The 20,612-nt window shown below is 41.9% G+C and overlaps 1 protein-coding gene across 1 annotated transcript in view; it reads left to right on the plus strand.

The window, feature by feature from the left end:
- Nucleotides 1-8,871: 8,871 nt before the first annotated feature.
- Nucleotides 8,872-20,612, plus strand: part of LOC112569065 (high affinity cGMP-specific 3',5'-cyclic phosphodiesterase 9A-like) — a 42,527-nt gene continuing 30,786 nt past the window's right edge. Inside the window, exons 1-2 of the mRNA XM_025246719.1 lie at nucleotides 8,872-9,276; nucleotides 13,871-14,073. Of these exons, the coding sequence (XP_025102504.1) occupies nucleotides 14,005-14,073 (69 nt within the window). The 5' untranslated portion in view covers nucleotides 8,872-9,276; nucleotides 13,871-14,004. The remainder of the gene's footprint in view (nucleotides 9,277-13,870; nucleotides 14,074-20,612) is intronic.

Raw genomic sequence — 20,612 nt, forward strand, 5'->3', positions numbered from 1 at the left:
AATATATGTGAGAATACGAGAATACAAGGCCACTCTGGAAAGGAAGAGTGCAACTGGATAAGAACAAACTTGAGGAACAGATGATCAACGGCAAGAAGATAAAATAACTGAAGCCTACATTCTTCCCTTTATGCCTGTTGTACACTGTGACATATTGTACAGATTACAAGATCTTATACAATAAGCTGTAAACAATAAAATGACATTGTAAATAATATACAACAGTGAAAAATAAATCATATACGAAATAAACTATTACACACAATACAACACATAATAAAGTGAGCACATAGACAGACATCAACAGCAATATCTCAATGTGGATCTTACACAATGAAGGACACAGATGACAGACACTAATTCTATGAACCGATAAGCCCATAAATAGTAAATATCGTAACAAGCTATATATATATATGCACACACACACACACACACACACACACACAAAAAAAACTACATCATTGATCAGAAACAACATTTCTGAAAGAAAAAAGGAAAAAGAAATGAACAGTGTGATGTCCGTTGCTGTCCAGAAACTGCTGCCGACAGCTCCACAATACAACCCACAGATAATACAAAAATAGAGCATGTGGTTAGAAAAGAGGATGTTGAGAGATGGTAAATAATGTTCAAATTATAAATACCCTAATATAAAGACACGCGTCGTCTGAACCTGTAAAGGAAAACAAAGTATTTTTCGTCTCTTTGTCCACGGATAAGAGTTGGGACTCGTCCAGACTTGGTACCACCAGGACAGTCCTTGCTGCCCACCCTTTTGTTTTTTTCCCTCCCTCACAGGCTGCTGTCCTGCCCACAAACCTTCTAAACAAACAAATACTTCAACAAACGACTGGAAAGTAAACTACGAGTTACCTTTGGTGACCTCCGAGGTGGCAGCACTGCAGAAGGACGCCAGGAGGAAGAAGAGCCGATGGCGACTCCCGGAAATTTCTCTTTCCGCCATGGCAGCAGCCGCCGGTTAGTCTGTCGCCATTCGACAAATAAATTGATCATTTGGTCCTCACACTCTCTGATCCCGCGCACCGCCCGGGAAGCGAGTGAAACAGTTTTAACTGCCGAGTTGTCTCTCTTGCCAAGTGTCAGCTTTGACAAAGCAGCAGGTGGCGGCTTCCCCGTCGATTGATTTCTTCCTTTTTCTCTCTCTCCCTTTCTCTATTTCGTTCTGCCTTCTATTTATCCTTTCTTTGTTTTTCTCTTTTCGTCTCGATTTTTTTTATAAGAGGAAAAGAATTATTCTGAAGCAGGATTTTCTTTTTGTTTTTTTTTCTTCTATTGCCATTTTTTTTCTCCTTCTTTTCTCTCTTTTTTATTCTCTATCTTGTCTCTGAAATCTGAGATATATTTAATATTAGCTGTGTGAGTTATGCACTGTGGAGTAAGATAGTTCCATGCACTAGAGCAAAAAAAATTATACTGTTTTTCACATATTTTCACCTGACATTCCAATCGGTCCAAACTAATTTTTTTTTTTAAACAACATCAATGAAAACAATTAATAGAATGTATTCAGTTTTTGAAGTATTGAAATCATTTTTCCTTATTTGTCTGTAGACGGAGGGGGTGGGTGTAAGATAGAAAGAGAAAGCAAAGGAAACATAGGAGGATGTGGTGTTGCAGTCAACTGTATCTCTAGCACAAGCTTCCATGTGCTGATAACTCAATTAAAGCAACACCGCAAGTTCGCTCCCTTTGCTTCCTATACCTTCCAGCCTCATCTTCTCCGGCTTCTGTCTTTGATTTGTGAAACACAGTAATCTCTGACACGTCAGCAGCTGTTCCTGGTCAGATGTTTTAAAGTTTCACTATACTCTGTGATTTCCGGAACATTTTCCTGTAGACAAGTAATTCTAACCCCAAAATATTTGTTTTCCTTAAATTTATTTTTCAAACTGTTTACGCCTAAAATCTTTAAGTGCAAGTAACTAGAAAGACATAGCTACTAAACTGTCACATGTAAATACTAAGCCTGCAACACGTGACCACCAAGTCAAGCTCCACATGACAGAACTAACCTGCTACATATCAAAATGTTTTCAAGAAAACTCACAGGTGTGAAGTGTGATCTTGCTATCACAGACATTGTGTGTGCACGTGACATGATGGCGTCGTTTAAGTCCACAAGAGGTTGTCAAGGTGATGATTTATCCCTTTGAAAAGTTAATTTAGTGTTGTAGGAAAGAAATTGCTACTCTTAGCTTGTAACTGAATGTTTTGTCACGAATACAGACAACAAATCTCATGGCCTACCTTTATTCAGCATAATTATCACTCAATAACATTTTTACTGTTTTATTTTCACATTTATTTATTATTCAAAGGAGGACAAGACATGGACAAAGTTGTAGTACAACAAAAATGTGTAGACGATTTTTTTTCTATTGTATTCTTTTCTGGAAACGAAAGACGCCAGAAAATAGGAAGAAACGAAAATATTTTAAAAAATAATAACAACTATAAGGCGAAAAAAAAGAAAGGAAAAAAGTTATTGAAATTGGATTGTTAAGGATGGTGTTACAGTTAGTTAAGGGTGGTGTTCATTAGGCGCGTGAAAATGCCGTGCCGTTATCGAAAAAGATGGCGAGAGAAAAAGATGCAAGAAGTTAATAAAGAAGCCTGCTGCTCTCTTTCTCTCTCTCAAGCAGCACTTGACTGAACCGAGCGTGTGAACAGAGGGCACTTCATCTGTGAACGTGTTGCAGACGTCGCTCTGACTTGGAAATAATGATGTGACACTTTAAATTACACAGGACTAAAAATAGAAGTCAAACAAGCTTCGTGCGGTGGTCCGTCCGTCCGTCTCCTGAAATCACCCCGTCCCCACACCTCACTCAGTCTCCTTAACATATTTGTATTCTCTCTCTCTCTCAATTCAATTCTCTCTCTCTCTCTCTCTCTCTCACACACACAGACCTATCAATCACAAACATTCACATAATCCTTGCACTCTAACACACTAACAGCAATTACAAGCACAAGCACACACATTCAGGCATAAATGGATGCGCACTTCCACACACACAAATACGCACTCACACAAACACACAATAACACACCCTTAGTCTCACTCACACTTAAACACACACACACACATAAATATATTTATGTTCAAACACAAATACATACACTCACATACTTGCACACCTACAAAAACCCACAAACACACCCACACTCACACTGCTATGCAATCACACACACAGACACGCCAACAAACACCAACGAGTACTCGTACATACACACACGCGCAAACACAAACCTACAGCCATGCCATTTGATTACTGACAATGATTTGAAATGTCTTGATGACAACGACCCACCCTGAACTGTTGCCGGGTGTGTATCGCTGTTGTGTTCTTTCTCTCTTACCGTGGGACACAACTCTGCACAGGTCAGAAACAGCGATACACAAGCCTTCTGGGTGCTCTCCCATCTTTCTTTAGCTTTCCTTTAGGAGTGAATTGGAGATGTAATTAAACTGCCGCAACTTTTTTTTTTTTGTTTTTGTTTTTTGCTTTATTTCTCCAAGCACACTGAAACAGAATGTGATCTCAGTTGGGTTTTGTTTTCTTCATCTAGATAATTAAACACCTTTTATTCATGGCTCTCTACAGTCAGAAAGTCACATGTAATGGAAAACAGAAGAAAAAGAAAGAAGATAAATGAATAGTGAAGAGGATTGACTAATTGAAAAAAATTAGGCGAGACAGTGTGCAGAATAGATACGTCTGCCGGGTACAACCACCCTGTGTGTGTGTGTTCGTTCGTTCGTGTATGTGCTCTCCTCCCGACATTGAAGAAAATGGATTTCAATATTCTTGTTACTGGCGAAAGTCTGGTACTAACATTAAGAAATGTGCAGGAATTTTTGTCTTGGGTGTCCTCGACAGACAATAAAGTCTGATTTGATTTGAATAGACCGTTACTTGTCTCACAACATTGCATGACCTGTGACCTGACAAGTTAGTCGCCAAAGTACACTGTGAGTTAAAAAATCATATTGCTCTGTTTTCATTATAATCATATACATATTATTGTGTATTTCTTTTAACCACCAAATGAGTAATTGTAGTACAGTAGCTCTATTCTCCGATTCCTTATTTAAACGAAGAAAAGTTAGTTGTTACATCACATTGTGGAAACACTTAATGAGCCAATTAATTACTTTAACTAATCAATGTGTTATATGCTAATATATTTACTCCGAGTTTATTAATTTACTCTAATCTGTTTTCTCCGAGATAACCTATTTACTACAAGCCAATCATTTTACGCACTAAGCTAATTTATTTACGCTAAGCTAATCTATTGACACTAAGCTAATCTATTCACACTAAGCTAATCTAGTTACTCCATGCTCGTCTATGTAGTCAGGTAAAAGGTAGTAAAATGTAGAGCAGTGGGGCAACACTGTGTGGACGACTTGTCCTATCCAATTGCAGAATCTTGTTTCTGGCACACACTTAAATACAAGGTCGATAACTCTAATTGATTTCTCACGCTGCACGCAATCAAACCACCACTACCACCACCACCACCCTCACCACAACCACCACCACCACCACCACCACCACAGCCTCTACCACCACCACGCGACGACCCTGCACAGCCAGCACCTGACGCACATCACAAGGTGGACAGGCCGGTGTGGTGGAGCAGAAAGACGTCCTCTCGTATTAACCTGATTGCAAATGAAACTTGTTTTTGTTTTCTTGTAAAACACAACACCTACAGTCCACAATAAACATGTTCTGGCTTGCAAAAGATGTGGAACATGTTGCGGCAAAGTAGACGTTCGCTGAAAACAACTTTCTGTGATATATATAAATATCTTTTGTATTAAGTAGTGGTATACAGCAGAAAATTAAAGGTAATCACTTTCTATTTTTTTTTTATTCATTGATCTTGCGTACAGAACACGCAGACATTGTTCATGCCGCACATAACAAGTGAACATGGCTGTTAATTAGTGTTTTAATGGCCAGCAGACCTAGTAATTCCACTTTAATAATAAAAATGTTTGTACAAAAAATTAGAGAGGCACGTAACGGGGTGGCCGCCAGAGCTAATATTTAAAGGAATAATTTACGACTTGAGAGAAACGGTAAAAATAGACAAGAGTTCAATAAAACACACAGACTAGAGAGGAAAATAACAGGATGAGGAGACGGGAGCAAACATCCTTAGGATTCCAGTTAACGGACATGAAGAGAACGACTACTGCCATATACTGCCTTCAATGTACAATAGTACCATGGCACAACTAGTGTCCTCTAACCTGTTTATGATGTCTTTTTGTGTTCACGCACGCACGCACACACACACACACACATTTTAAACTGTTAATTTTCCACTCCAGTTGCCTGGCTGGTATTTACCATAACATCCATGTTGTATGCAAATATTACAGAGAGTCCGCAGATACTGATGACGATTAACTTGTACATGATGACCCTCACCTTTCATCTCACCTTTCACAGGTGCGGACGCAACAAAAGACATCTTCGTCTACCGTTGGCAATCAGCGAGACACATACAACCTGCAGACTACATCTTCGCTGTCATCGATCTCATCATCTATTAATTTTCTCAGTGAGGGACAGTGATGTATTGGTCATGCAATAAATAGGATTACAAAGTCTTCCAACTGTTTTCCTAAGGTTGTCAATGATGCCGTTGCCATGACCACTAATGAGGGAAGACATTTCTGCCATCTTGCTAAGTGAAGACAGTGATGTCTGTATACACCATCTACATTGCTTGTCAGCAACTGCTCCTGAACATCTGAATTCGTCAGCATCTTCCTTTCTGTCTATTTTTCTCTGAATGTATTAATTTTTTTGTTCGTATAATTATAAACGGGAAGATGACTATCAACAACTTCTTTAGACACAGACGAACTCCCCAATATTCTATTATTAAAATTTCTTGATATTGAATTTCCAACTAATATATCTCGTCTAAAAATCTAAAATATATGTCTTCACAATAGAAATGTTCAATCGACTGGAAGACGGACCGTTCCCTTTGCTGTAGTCAGTCAGTTAGTCGCCACGTGCATTGTAGAAATCATCAGACCGTGAGACATACCCTGGGCACATCCTGTCTTCAGGATAACGGTCCAGTGCTTGGGCTCATTAAACAAACTCAATTTGCCGCCAGCCTGCTACTGGACATGCTCCTGATTAGCCTCTTCATCCCGACGGTTGCCGGCGCCATTGTGGCTGCACGCGTGTCCACGCATGGCGGACTTGTACACGTGCGAAAGTAGGTTTTGGTGAAGCTTATTGAGCTCCGGTCTTGTCGTGTTGCCGGTTGACTGAACCAGTAGAAAGGGCACACGGAGAAAAATTATAATGATGACACCTGGAAACTTATTTTCTTATAAAACCAAGTCGATCAACGTATATATCCATGAGCACTTTCAGTCAGAGTGAGTGAGTAAACACTTCTTCTTCTTTTAAGTCATTGATAAGATAAAACTCAGATGAAACTCATTGATAAGATAAATCCAGTCTACTCATAATATACACACATTTGAATTACAAAAGAAAAGCCAAGTATAAAGCAAACATTATGCCCTTCTGTTGTCATTTTCCTTAGAAAGCAAGTATTTTTAAATACACCTTTAGAGTATATTTATAGAGTAAATTTACCTGTAAACTAATGGCTTCTGCTGTTTAATCTAAAGATATTCACTAAAAGCACGAACTGTCTAACCCGGGCCGACGTTTAAAAATAAATACAGTACAAGGTGGTCCCCCCTAGAGGTGTTGCCGTGGTTAGGTCAGTGGTGATAATTAAACGGGTGGCTGTCGTTGATTACGGTGACAACCTTGTGTAACGGTTCAGCACCGCCCCCTTACTCTTCCTCCTCACAGATTCCCAGATTTTTTTCAAGCAGCCTGAGCGTGTTGCCTAGGAAACCTAACAAGCCATTGTATACTTCCTTTCTTTTTACACGATCTTTAGTACGGAAACCCGTTAGTGTCACAATTTTTGTGTGACTTGCTATTCTAAATTTTGAAAATATATGTGCAATCTCTCTCTCTCTTTCTCTCTCTCTCTCTCTCGCTCTCTCTTTCTCTCACACACACACGTGTGTGTAGGAGGCGTTTTGTGACGTAGTCAACACTTTTATTCTTTTCTTCGCTCTGTAGGCAGGCCGATCCCCTCTTGACACGGCTGACTAAGCACTGTGCCGGACTGTCGGCTAGTCGCAGCTTCAAAGCCCTCATCAGTCCTCTCTGCCGCTCCAGGGAAGTTTACACTAACATTCTGACTCTTACTTGTCGGGTTGTCTGTCTAAATAATACCTGACGCTGTGTTGTTTATTTTGTTTACTGCGCACCCGCCCTCTTAGCTACATTGAAATCTACAAAAGACTTGTTTGTTTTTTTTTCTGAAAGCTTGTTTCCTACGTGACTGAGCTCAGAATGCAATGGCTTCTCTGTCTGACCCGGTGTGGTCTGCGTCCTTCAGAAAATCTTGACCCTACTGTCTCAATCACTCAAAAAAAATTACTGTTTATTTAACCAAGATAAATATGCACAACACACAATTATTCGTGTGGACTAACACCCTGACATAAGTATGTAAATTTGACTTTATTAATTATCTACACACACGTCACAACTCTATTCACAGTAGTAGACACCGGTGAACTTTACATGCGCCCAGCACTTGGCAGCACCTGGAGGACTTGAAACAACCAATCATGATCATCTAAACTGGAGGTGGAGGGTGTGTTGAGCATCGTGAGCCACCATCAAACGGGACCAAAGTATGGTACTACAAGTTGACACTTCTCACGTACCCGGGGTGGTCAGAGCTACTCACCGCACCGCTACCAGGTCGCTGGGTATATACCGTAACCTTGCGGGACACAAGGGTAGAAGGAAGGAAGGGAAACACTGTCACATTGAGGAAGGTAGAGAGTTTACTAGTCTAACTACCACAGGAGTGGACTAAGTGTTCTGTTTGCTGGACGGCCTCACAATGAAGATGTGCGACGAGCTGGAAAATACCCAAAGTCCAGGCCACGTGACTACACAACAAACCTGTAGGGATAATGGAATAGACAACAAATGAATACACAATGGTGTTCACTGGCAGAATTCATTGTGTAAAGTAAAGCTGTTTCAATTCGCTCACAAGCAGCCTTCCCTTTGAAGCTAGCCGCTCTCAACGATTCTGTAAGGACTGCACCAGACTTGTCAACCTGCGATCTGTTATCTTTGTACTTTGTGTTAGAATGTCACGGACTGGCGATTTCTAACGTTGTTGTACTTGATAAATTAAATTTCAATCAAACTAGCCAAGGCTGAATTTAGAAGAAAAAGAAAACAAATGCTCTTCACATTTCGGCCGGTCGAGGAACGCCCGCGGACCGTAGTTTGCCCTCAACTTGACTTAGCAGGACTTTACAGAAAATCAGCAGCAAACACAGACTGCCACTCCTCCCTTTATACACACCTGTAGGTGCTACGTCACCCACTCCATTGTCATCTGTCACATCCCGGGTACATGTTTCCTAGGGTAGCAGGTATAAACTGTCAGCACTATACAGCTGTTCCAACAGCCGCTCCTGCGAGCCGTCTCTCTCCTTTTTTTTCCCCGCATTTCGCTAAAAGAAATAAAAACAAGTGTTAAGAATAAATTAGATGAAATGAATTAAACCATTTGCATGTCTTAATTTCGGTTTTAAAAGGAATGGATAATTAATTAAGACAAACTACAAAGGCTGTACATGACCCACACAAGCATTATGACTGTATCGGTGCACCATACTTTATATAACGTCGTCGATATAACTGCGCATGCGCGCTGTGCACGGCCATCCGTCTCGGCAGAGATGAGAGCGGGTATACAGCAGCCGGCACAGCCACAGCACCATCACCATCATCACCACCACCACACCAGTCGCTCAGCTGTGGGCCAACTACATGCTCACACAGCGTCGTCGTCCTCGTCCGACAAAAATAGTTCAGCCGATGCAAACATGTTTCGATTGGAATTTCATCGCGCGACCGTTGAGAGGAAGTGGTAGACTCCCGCGAGAGATGGTGGTGTGAGGTCGTGTCGTGCAGCAACTGAAGGCTGGGGACAGAGAGAGAGAAGCAGCCAGAGGTGGGCAGCGGCGTGTATATAAGACACTTCCAGCTGAGGTTGTGACATGTGTACGTGACTCTCGTGTGTGGCGGCCACCCCGGGTACACAATAGTCTCCACTAGCACTGGTGTTGTCTTCAGAGCAGCGGTATGTCAACATTTCTTCCTTTCTTTTTTTCTTTCTCTAGTTTCTTGTAATGTTTACTACAGAAGAGCAATTCTATGAAAGTGTGTCAGGCGACTGTGTCACAATATGAAAGTGAAGAGAGAAGGAAATTAAAGAATTGCCTGTTGATATCTACATCAAGATATGTAAACTTTATTGATGAAAGTTCACATGATATCTGAGTTTAGTATATGGTGCAGAATAATGTTATTCTGTTTTGTACTAACACCGTGGTTAACGATCTGAAAGTGTCTGGATGAGTAGTTGTTGTACAGATACAGATGTTATACAAAACACAAACTTGTTCTTGATATGTATTCTTCTTTCTACCCATAAGCTTCATCTCTCACTCACTCAAACACAAGGTGCGAGCTCACTTACTGACACTCGCGCACACACGTCACCTCATTGTTTCAGTCATTTTTGCACCTGCGATGTCATCTCACCTAGCTAGTTTTTTTTTTGTGGAATGGGTGAGGGTGGGGAATGAACTCTCCAATGTCGGTGTTTTGCTCTGTTCTCAACCTCAACCGGCACTAACATCCTGTGTCCCTTGTCAACATCCATGACTCTGGCATTGTTCGTGTTTCCTTACGAAAGAAAAGATGGCCACCTACAATCTACTCTCTACTGGCTGCGTCTTCACCAACCTTCTTTATTTCTCCCTCTGTTACATTTTTTCTGTGGCCGTCATTAGTATATATTTCCTTCCCTCTGTGTATTGATTGGGTATGAGTATTTTTTATGAATAGGCATGAAACTAATACAACGTAATTACATTTTTAATTTAAATTGACAATGTGGGATTTTCCCGAGTTCACTTTGATCGTTAATGGAATTGAGGTGAGGGGACTACAGGCAGTTTCTAGTTCACTACCTGCTAGTGACAGCACGCTCACTGATGATTTATAGTCAACAAACACACGCAAAATAAATGTGAAATGTGAGTGCTTTCCTGTTTGACATTTTCTTGAGTTACCTTCTCTGTATAAAATGTTTTTAAACTTTCTATGCTGGTGTAGTGGTTAATACACTCGCTGGTCACCACTGCAGTAAGAGGCTTAGGGTTCGGAACTCGTCTCGGGACACTGTATGTGACACCTGTTCGCAGGGTGTCGATGGTTTTCTCCGGGTACTTCGGTTTCTTCTTTCCCTTCCACCTCCCTGGAGCAAAACCGCCGCAAGACTGAAGCACTTTCCTTTTAAATAAACCAAGCAACCATGTGTGAAACGATCCTATAGTAAGAAAGACAACATGACAGACCAACACTTATACCAGGGGAGGGCAATTAATTTTCCCAAGGGCATGAGAAATTGGGATGGTTTTAGAGGGCCGGACTAATATAGTTAACTCAGTTTTACCCAATACTGTATATATAGTATATATACTGGCGGGCGGGCCAGCATGCGGGCCGGTCAGAGACAAGAGGCGGGCCTTTGCCCAGGTCTGACTTAGATAAATAAATACATAGCAAGGTGGATACTTTATACAAAAAAGACAACTCGGAAAGAGAGAAAGAGAGAAATGATAAAAAGCAACAGCAGTAAAATCAGAAAAACAAGACAACGACTTTATTATAACGGTCTAGGACTCATTCTCAAAACTGATTCCCTCGCTGTCATTAGATGTTGTTATTACGATGTAAAAAAAAAACTGCGCAGATACACACTTTAAAAAAAAAAACTTTATCAAAATAACAGTTTCGCTTTCTGCAAGGCTGTGCATGTATTTTTAGCGGCAGGTAGGCAGATACAAACACCTGCTTATTAGTTTTGTGACGTCAAGACTGACCCTCAGCTCGGTGTCACCTGGCCAGAGGTCACTGTGAGGTCAGCACCGTTGACGTCTTTCAATCATTGTTTCACCTGCAGGTGGTCAGAACACAGTCCAAGGTGTCACCCACGTCCCCACCAGTCTACTCGCACTCTAGGGAGTTGAAATCACTGACCTAGACCCTACCTGTCGGTCAATCAAATCAGAGACAAGAAGTACATACAGGTGCTGAGGATAAACAAGGGACAGAAAGACAACGGAACCAGACACATATATTCATGCAAGTGGACACAACGCACATAAACAGATAGACAGACAAAATGGCTGACAAAAGACAGACAACAGATTACCTTTGGTGTGTTGTGTAAATGAAGACCAGGTCGAAGTCAATAAACAAAACCAATTTTTAGATCATGATATGAGGCTCAGCATCACAATATTTATTATAAAACGCATCTCCTAGATAGACAGATAACCAGGTGAGTAGGAGGACAGAAGCTGACACTATTTCCTCCCTCACTCACACGTGACATTCTCGTCATCTAGTCCTCTACCTTGCCGGAATTCCGGTTTGCGAGATGAGGAGAGATCGATGAATGAAGCACTGATGAGGATTTTAACACGCTTTCATTGCCCTGATGTCAATCAGAGAAAGGTAATTACCACGGGATGAAGGAGGGTAATGACATGAAATGTTGGTAGTGAATGTCCAGCTAAGCGACTCTGGCCAAAGCTTTCATTAGTGTTAATTATTCGCCAGGAAAGACCAGGTTCAAATAATCACTGTTAACGGGCAACGAGTTCGGTCACGTGTCGTCCTTCTTCTCTGACAAGGTCTTGGAGAAACCGTCTCTGAGGTTTGGGGCACGGAAAACGGGAGGTCATCATTTCGTAAGGTCACAGACATGCGTAGTCCAGGCTTCCTCATTATTCCTCTTGTCAGTTTTAAGCCTCGGGGGCTCGGGAGATAATATAGTAAGCTGCTCGCAATTTCTGGGCATTGAATGATGTCTGCTTGACCCTCCCTAGCAGGCTAGAGAGACAGAACAGCGGATACGTCCATGCCCCTCCCACAAACGCACGTGCACCCTTCGTTATCTAGGTTGTTATTTAACATCACACAAACTTCGTCCGCGACATTGGTGTCATGAATTTTGTTTCGTTTTATATATTTATTTTTGTATATTCTTTTATCAGAAAATAATTAGAGAAGACGAGAGTTTAAATTGTACAAACTGATTAATACAATACAGTTTCTACCCGTTACTCCCTAGTGCAAACACTAACTGTAAACACGGAGTTTGGCTGCAGTTCTTTCTACACGTGGAGTGAGAATAATTACAAATTTTGTCTTTATGCTATTTTTAAAACTAAGTTAGATGTGCTGTGTTCATAACAGTTTTCTTTAATTTGACATTTTCGCCAAAGGCTTCTGTTACTAGTTCTGCTTGTAACATGGAGTGAGATGTACCCGAGCCTTTACCCGTGTTGCGGGATAACTTATGTTGGCGACTGTCATGCGACTGGCCACAAGCCTCCACACCATGGGGCAGATCAGATACCACAGGCTTAGCACATAAACAGTGTGGTGTTCAATGGTCGATAAACCCTCAAATGTTTATACGGGTATTTAAACCTCACAGCCAGGGCCGTGCTTAGGGGCAGGCGGACGAGGCATCTGCCTAGGGCCCCGCGCTTCAAGGGGCCCCGCGCTTTTGATTGATATGGTAACTAGGCATATGGAAAACCGTGTGATCGTGGCGTGAGGGCCCCGCACATGCCCCTTGCCTCGGGCCCCGCGGGGGCTAAGAACGGGCCTGCTCACAGCAACTGCGACTGCCGGTCTCAGAAATGCGAGCAATTACCCGGATGTACGAAAACGCACCGAACTTTATGATGTGAAACGAAAAATAAAACTTTTGTGAGCAATCAATATTCCAATATTATTACAGTAGTAATGACAGTAATGCGCGAGGTATTACGTAGTCTGAGAGACAGAGACAGAGAAAGACACACCGACTAGAAGAATGGAGAAAAAAATGAAGATGCAGGCGTCTGACTGCCGGGTATCTTGAGCTGCACGTCTCTTCTTCGGTTTGTTACAAGTTTGTTACGGACTTGTTCCAGACTTGCTACAGGATTGTTACAGGATTGTTTTAGGTTTGTTAAGGTCTTGTTGCGGGATTGTTACAGGATTGTTACAGGATTGTTACATGCTCAAACGGCATTTCATACCTGCCGCTGTCCCTGTCGCCGCTTATTGTCTTGTCCACCCTGACTTATTGCACTGTCCACCCGACAGATGGAGTTGCGGACGTATTGATAGCGACTTAGCTGATGATCTTGTCAGCTCAATAATCAGTCCTAATGATTTCTTTCTTCTGACCTCGTCCTTGACATCACGTGGCGCAAGGAATTACGATGTTTGCTTTTCCGGACATGAACGTCTTTTTTACTTGACGACCATTTACATAACAGTCACCACACTGGCCTGTCATTGTCATTATGTTTGCATATGTATGGATGTCTGTCATATGCACGTGCGTGTGTGTTTGTGGCCGCTGTGTTTAAGAACGCGTTGTTGGAGACTAAACACTAACACCTGTGAGACGATGACGTGAAGACACCCACGACGACGGGGGCGATGTCAGTCACAGACCCCAGGTAATGGCGGACAAAAGACGAGTGAAGACATTCAACGACTCTCCCAGAAATGAGCGGGGTGAAGCCTGTTGGGTGATTGTGATTGGAGGGTCGTTACCCCCTTGTCTGAGATGGCATCCAATTTTCTGTTGACTGCAGCCACATCACCAGACGCCCGGCTGCGGGACACGTCAACGACGGACAACGGCAAGGGCAGACAACTGACACCACACAAAGACGTGTCTGAGTGGCCTGGGACTAGGCTCTGAGCATCACGAGCCTGCATCGTCGCCATGGGCAACGGGTCGTCGATAGAGCCATGCAAAACGGTTTACCTTGACATCAACGGCAAGGAGGAAAAGGTACGTGGTGTGATTGTGACAGCAGTGTGTGTGTGTCTGTGTGTGTGATTGTGACAACAATGTGTGTGTCTGTGTGTGTGATTGTGACAGCAATCTGTCTGTGTGTGTTTGTGTCAACAATGTTGCCCAATACAACCCATCCTAAAACTTAACAGCACATGATTCCAAAAGAAAAGAAAAAAAAGAAGTAACAAAACATATTGAGTTCTTAAAGTGATGGCATTTGTCTGTCTAGGAATGCGATAATCACTGTCATGTGTAAACATATCAAGACACTGTTGTATCTTGCATTGTCACATTATCATTGAAATTCCACAGAATAAAGATGGGCAGAGAGGTAGCATCTATACTAAAATGTATGCTAAATGCTAAAACGTCACGAGCATGCGTCGTTGGACCTAACCGATACTGCGCATGCGTATTTAGCATTTATATTCCATGTGGTTGATGTTGGCAGATACCTTGGTACCTTTTCTTTCAAAACTAAAATATTATTGACACTATTAATGTAATTAGTATTACCAACATCAATATTATTTGAATTTCAATATTATTAGTAATATCAGTATATTATTATAATTTTAAGCTGCTTCACCCTTCAACAATGTCTTGAACTGCTTTACGTCTGCTACACTACGTGGTGACGTAACAGCTCAGGTAGAGTAGAAAGTGAGGATTACAGTTTAAATTATCATGAACGTAACTTCTGATAACCCAGTAAACGAATATCGATGACAGCAAAATGCCTGTAATGGCAGGTCTATAAAATCAAGCTCATTGACAGCCTACAATCGATGAGCAAAATGCCAACATGCAGGAGACACAGAAGGAGGTAACTAATGCCATATTTTAGACTCTAGTTTCCTAGGAGCAATGCGGACACTGTGGGATCGATACACAAGGCCGACAGAAGCAAGTTTGATTGATAAGCTCTTGTGTACTGCGTCAGTAGCATTTGTCTTTCTCACAATATTCGCTTGCTCTTCTCTTTTTCCTCCGTCTTATAAAAATACAAAGAGGGAGAGGAGAGGTATTATTTTTCAAATTGAAAGGATGATCACTTGTCACCACGACACAGTTGTCGAAAGATCCCACAGTGTCAAAAGGTCAGGGTTGACATCTGGTCGCATTGTCATAAGTAGGTTACAGGCTTAAGGTCACACTTCTCATAGGGAGGTCACAGGTCACACTTAATTTGTCACAAAGCTACAATTATCGGAGGGCGTCACTGCCGAGGGCGTGTGGGTCAAGCACTAGCTATGAAGTTAATCTGAGCGCTCTCGTGCACTTAATAAATTAGTCATTGTAATCTAATCACAAAAGCGCATCAGCTCAGAGCCACATTAATAAGAGGCTATTATTAACATCTTCAGGTGACAAGGCCAGAAAAACATGAACAAAGGTGACACCCTTACATCGTGCTCACCTTTACACAGATTAACATCACTTGCACAGCTCTATTTTCGTTGTTGTTATAAACAACATTTATCATTCAGACTTGATTTTGATGGACTAGTTTAACTGTAATTAGTTTTAATTCATTGACATATTAGCACCCCCTATACTTAGCAGTCACAGACCTGGAGGTAACTCACTTACACAGATGTCAGATGTTCCCTGTTCTCCAGACCATCGAAGTACCAATCAAGTAGTTCCCTTTTTAGTGTTTTCCGACCCAGAAGAGTTGACTATCACCTGAGCAGCAAACATGTTTATAGTTAGTGGCACTGGCAGGACATGTCACGATGCCCTCCCTAAACCTCATCCTGTGATATCGGGTGAGCTGTACTCAGTGTGCAGCGCTATCTTCAATAGAAAACATAAAATGTGAATGTATTTGCATAACAACTTCTGACATTTCCATTCATTCTTTTCGTTAATTTTGTTCTTTGCCACTTGCATTCCTTGTTCTATTTCGTATTCGAAGTTCTCTATCAATTACATGCTCGTGTTTCACTCTTGGCCAGCATTGTGCACCATTTTTGTCGGTCCCCTTGATTATGTTTACAATCTATTTTAGAAAAGTTTGTGCAACATGGACCATACATCTTTTAAATATTCTCACAATTATTTTCTCATATGATATTTTCGTGTCATTTTAATTCAACAAGAACCAAAATTCTACCTGACTGGAATTTCTATTTTATCTTTTTAGACTGACAAAAATATATCTTGTACTTTTTGTATAACTTTTTACGGCTAATGATGGTCATTTTTTGCAAGCATTATTATTGTTATTATTATTCCTGATCTGTGACCCTGTCCACTCCATTTTTATGTAGAGGTTTTGTTTGGATGGTGGTCACTATGTATGGTCCGACTAATTGCCAGGCTTATTTTTGTGGGACTGTAATAAAATCAAATCGTTAATGATCTGAAAAAGGTTTGGCTATTGCTTATGTTTTTTTCGGCTGTTCACTTAATCTTCTAAAAAGGTCGGATTATTGGATTTTGAAATGAGCGGCAACACAAAGCTCATTCCTCACAAAAAAAGAATTTAATTGCTCTCAGGGACGCCAGTAAAAAGCGTTTGGAGTCTTGGCATGATGGACTGAGGCCCTGTCTTCAGGAAGCTTTTACTTTGAATGTTGAGTTACTGAGACAGACGACAAATTAAAAAAAAAAAGAAATTACATTAAAGAAGGTAGAGCAGCAAAGTGAATGTCACACCTGGCTGCTATCACCCAACTGGACATGCAGGTGATGTCCACTTATTCACCACTTCCTTACTCTCCCTTCTTCGTGCTCCATGTCAAAAACATGAATTACAATACTAACTAGTGTGTTTGCACTCAATCAGTTTCTATGTGCAGACAACTGATGGGAAAAGAAGGGTCAGGGGTTATAGATCAAAGGAAATCACCTCAGCTTTCACTTTTGTGCAATCGTGAATAAGCTCGACTGCAGACTCAAGAAACGTAAATTAAGAAGTAAATATTTTGTAAACAAAATAATTTTTTTTAATGTCTAGAGGTCCATTTTATTGGGATTATGCTTTGCACGAGGATTCGGGGACTATTGCAGTCACGCACTGCTGATCCTCTGTTGTGTTTACATTTACCTTGAAGCAGAAGATTGTGTATTTGTAAAGAACCAATGAGAACTCAGGGTAAAGTATTGTACGAAGTAATAGAGCATCACAATGGACACGGTGCATGGTTGCAAGCAATGTCTCTTATCGTCAGCATCGTGTAAGTGATAGTCGAGTACTTATTACACTTGTGTTGGAACTTACAGTCTTCCAGAGACCCTCCCCAGTCGACCCAACTTTCTATGATAGACCTGACTTCACGAAGGGTAGAGTAGGGCAAGTATGGTAGGGCAAGTAGGGTAGGGCAAGGCAGCAGGGAGAAGACTTGGGCACACTCTGGCCGCAAGAAAACACCAACACTTCACTCCCCAACCACCTGAAGGGTTAGAAAACGACCTTAACTACTTTACTTTTTTTCTGTTGTGCAAAACCACAGGGAAATCATCGAGCGATTACCCGCGGCGATTGCAATGTGTGTTTTGTGTTCTCACGTGTAGGCGTGATGTTCTACCCAGCACCACCATCTTGAACCCTCCTCCGCACCCACTGTCATTTCAGCTGCTGGAAAATAGATATTGCTCTGCAATTTCACGAAGAACTAAATGACCATAATGCCTTTCCTGGCATCAGTTTACTTTTCAGCTATTTTATAGTCGATTGTGCTTCAGACATTTTGAGATGTTCTTGCATGGTCTAGCTTGACATCCGCCATGCACGGTCATGTCATGAGCTCTGGGACCAAAGACAACCACCGTTACTATTGACAACTGTCTGGTGACCAGGAGTAGCCTCCAGTTCTCTATTGACAGACTGCTTATCGCCCTTTACAACACTGGTCACAGCGCCTCCCTAGTGTCGTCTGCAGTCTCCTTATTGCCCCTGACAACAGTGATGAAGGTCCTTCCTCCTGCTGTCTGCAGCAGCACAATGGCCGCCTTTGAGGTTTTATACTTCCTGCACAATTAAAAGATGATGTCTGTAGGTGATCCTCAGCAGGGGCTTCCCTGGGTCTCTGATGGAATTACTGGCTAACGATTTCTCCCCTCGTCTCAGTGCCAGCAGGAAGTACAGCAGTCTTTTTGACATTTTGTCAGCATAGGGTTGGGTATATCCATTATTTACGATCTCTCGTATGATATTTAACATACTTAGATATTTGTAAGCAAATAGGAGTCGATAAGGCGTGCAAACTAACATCGACAGGTTTGAAAAGGTCAGTGCTAACCACTGGTTAGTAGATTGTTCTCTTCCTCTCAATTTGAACTGATTAGTGATTGCAGTCTCAGTATGCAGGTTGATTGTAATGTTCCTTAGTTCAGTGGTCGGTGATAATCTGAATGTTCAGGAATGTGACGTGTGAACAAAATGACTCCAGGATTGGACTTATGGCCAGTTCACTGGGGTCAATGTTTCATTTTTTCACAATAAACGCAGGAAGACTGTGATGGTAATTATGTCATCCGTGTCAGTTTCTTCACATGCAAATCACATCAACGAGTCACATCACAGGTTTTAAAACAAAGAAGAAGCCACTTGCCGTTAAAATCGTCATAATTATATAACAGACAGTCTGCATTGTTCACGTGTACGTGTGTTTACACATGAGTGCGACTGTGTATTTATCAGCACACAGACCTCCTCACCCACTGACTGCAACTGTTACCACCCCAACACTCCTTCCTTGCGCGCTTTTCTCCCTGTTAACTGACTAACGACCGCCACCCCGGCTCTGAACCACCCATACATCTGTACATACCCAACCTTTGGCGTACTTTCTGAGAGTTATTCCCTGTTAGTCCTTGTGATTTCCCTCTAATTCCCCTCTGCTTCCCCCTCTGAGACAAACTAAGCCCAGCGTGAGACCGAGGTCTCCACACTAACCGTCGTCTCACAACAATGTAAACTAACCCTACCATACTCTTGTACAAACCCGGAGGCTGTTGTGTGCCGAGGAAATCATTGATGGCCTCCCCAGGGCTTTCAGCTTGTTGCTGGAATCGTTTAGAAACTTGATCTAGTTAATTTACTTTAAACTATTCTAAACTTTTTTTTTTTTTTCATAAATAAATAATAATGCTGCACGCCTACATTAACTGTTTATGTAAGTTTGAAGAAAGGTTAAGTCAGGAAATAATGACTGGACATCAAAGGACCAGTCGGTGTATTAGACTATGATTGTGTATAGCTTATTGCAAGATACAAATTAGTAAAAACAACACAAATGTCAGGAGGGAGGGAAGTCTTAGCCTGGATGGGGGTAAGGGATTGGGAGGCGTGGTACTAGGTTCTCTGTGTACAACCGTAGACTCAGTATTTGAACTCTTTCAGTACATATAATATTGTGGGCGTGTGTATCTCGGGATATGAAGGGAGTAACAACTTACCTATTGCAAACAGTATCGTCCCCAAACATTATAAAATCTTGCGCCACACTAGTCCTGAACTAGAGACGAGAATGTTAACGACTGTGATGCCATGATGGATGGAGGTAGTTGGAGTACGGTTGCCTTAACAACCTACCAGCGTGCTGACGTGCACATCTTGCTAATCCTCCCTCACCACAAAGTCTTTCATCTCACAAATCTTTCTTAAACACACTCTTTTCTCTTTGATATAGGTAATGGGAAACCATCTACCCTATAAACAAATTCTCTCTGAGGTCTTTTGCTGTCACATTTTCCTGTCTGTGAGCTGTCTCCTGTCATGTCTTCGTTGGGTTTTTTTTTCTGTCCCCTCCTCTCCCTCACTCACTCCCTCCCGAGCCATGAATAAACCGTTAGCGCCGAGCCTTGCTCCCCTCTCTGGTCCTCGCACATCTGCATCAGCTGAATTACTTCCCCCACAAGGATCGCATCTGGCAGGAAGGTCTTGTCTTGTCGTTCTCGCAAGGTCGCGCACATCGCGGGATGTAACGTAATTTGCTGCATCGATTCTGGGATGTGGAGGCAGGCAGCCCTCGTCACTGGCCTCACATCGTGTGGCATCGTGTGTGTCACACAACACATAGTGGCCCTTGATTAATCTTGTAAAGTGTAGGTGAAAGGTACTTACCTCGTGAACCTCTTAGCACTTTCACCTATTAGACACGCATGCGCAGTACACGCACGTCAAGAGAAATGAAATCAGATGGAGGTGGAGACAAAAAAACAGAGAAGACAGACGATGCAAGGAAATAGAGCGAAGTAATGGAGAGAGTTGAGAGAAAGGGGTAGGGAGCAAAAACAAAACAAAAATTGCTTTGTATTAGAATGAACATATTTATCAGATTGCAGCTCCTCAAAGTAGATGCTAAGTAAGTCTTTTATATTTTATCAGCTGTGATCACATGATGATGAGGATGATGATGCCGATGATGACGATGATGACGATGACGATGACGATGACGACGAGAGAAATCCATCTATGAAGACCCTTTACTTTTCCACATCGTGTGACGTGTCGCAGTCTCTCTTGTCTTCTGTTCACTCGGCGTTTGCTGTTCGTGATAATTCAGTGAACCCACACGCTG

The sequence above is a fragment of the Pomacea canaliculata genome, linkage group LG7 (assembly GCF_003073045.1).
Source record: "Pomacea canaliculata isolate SZHN2017 linkage group LG7, ASM307304v1, whole genome shotgun sequence".
NCBI lineage: Eukaryota > Metazoa > Mollusca > Gastropoda > Architaenioglossa > Ampullariidae > Pomacea > Pomacea canaliculata.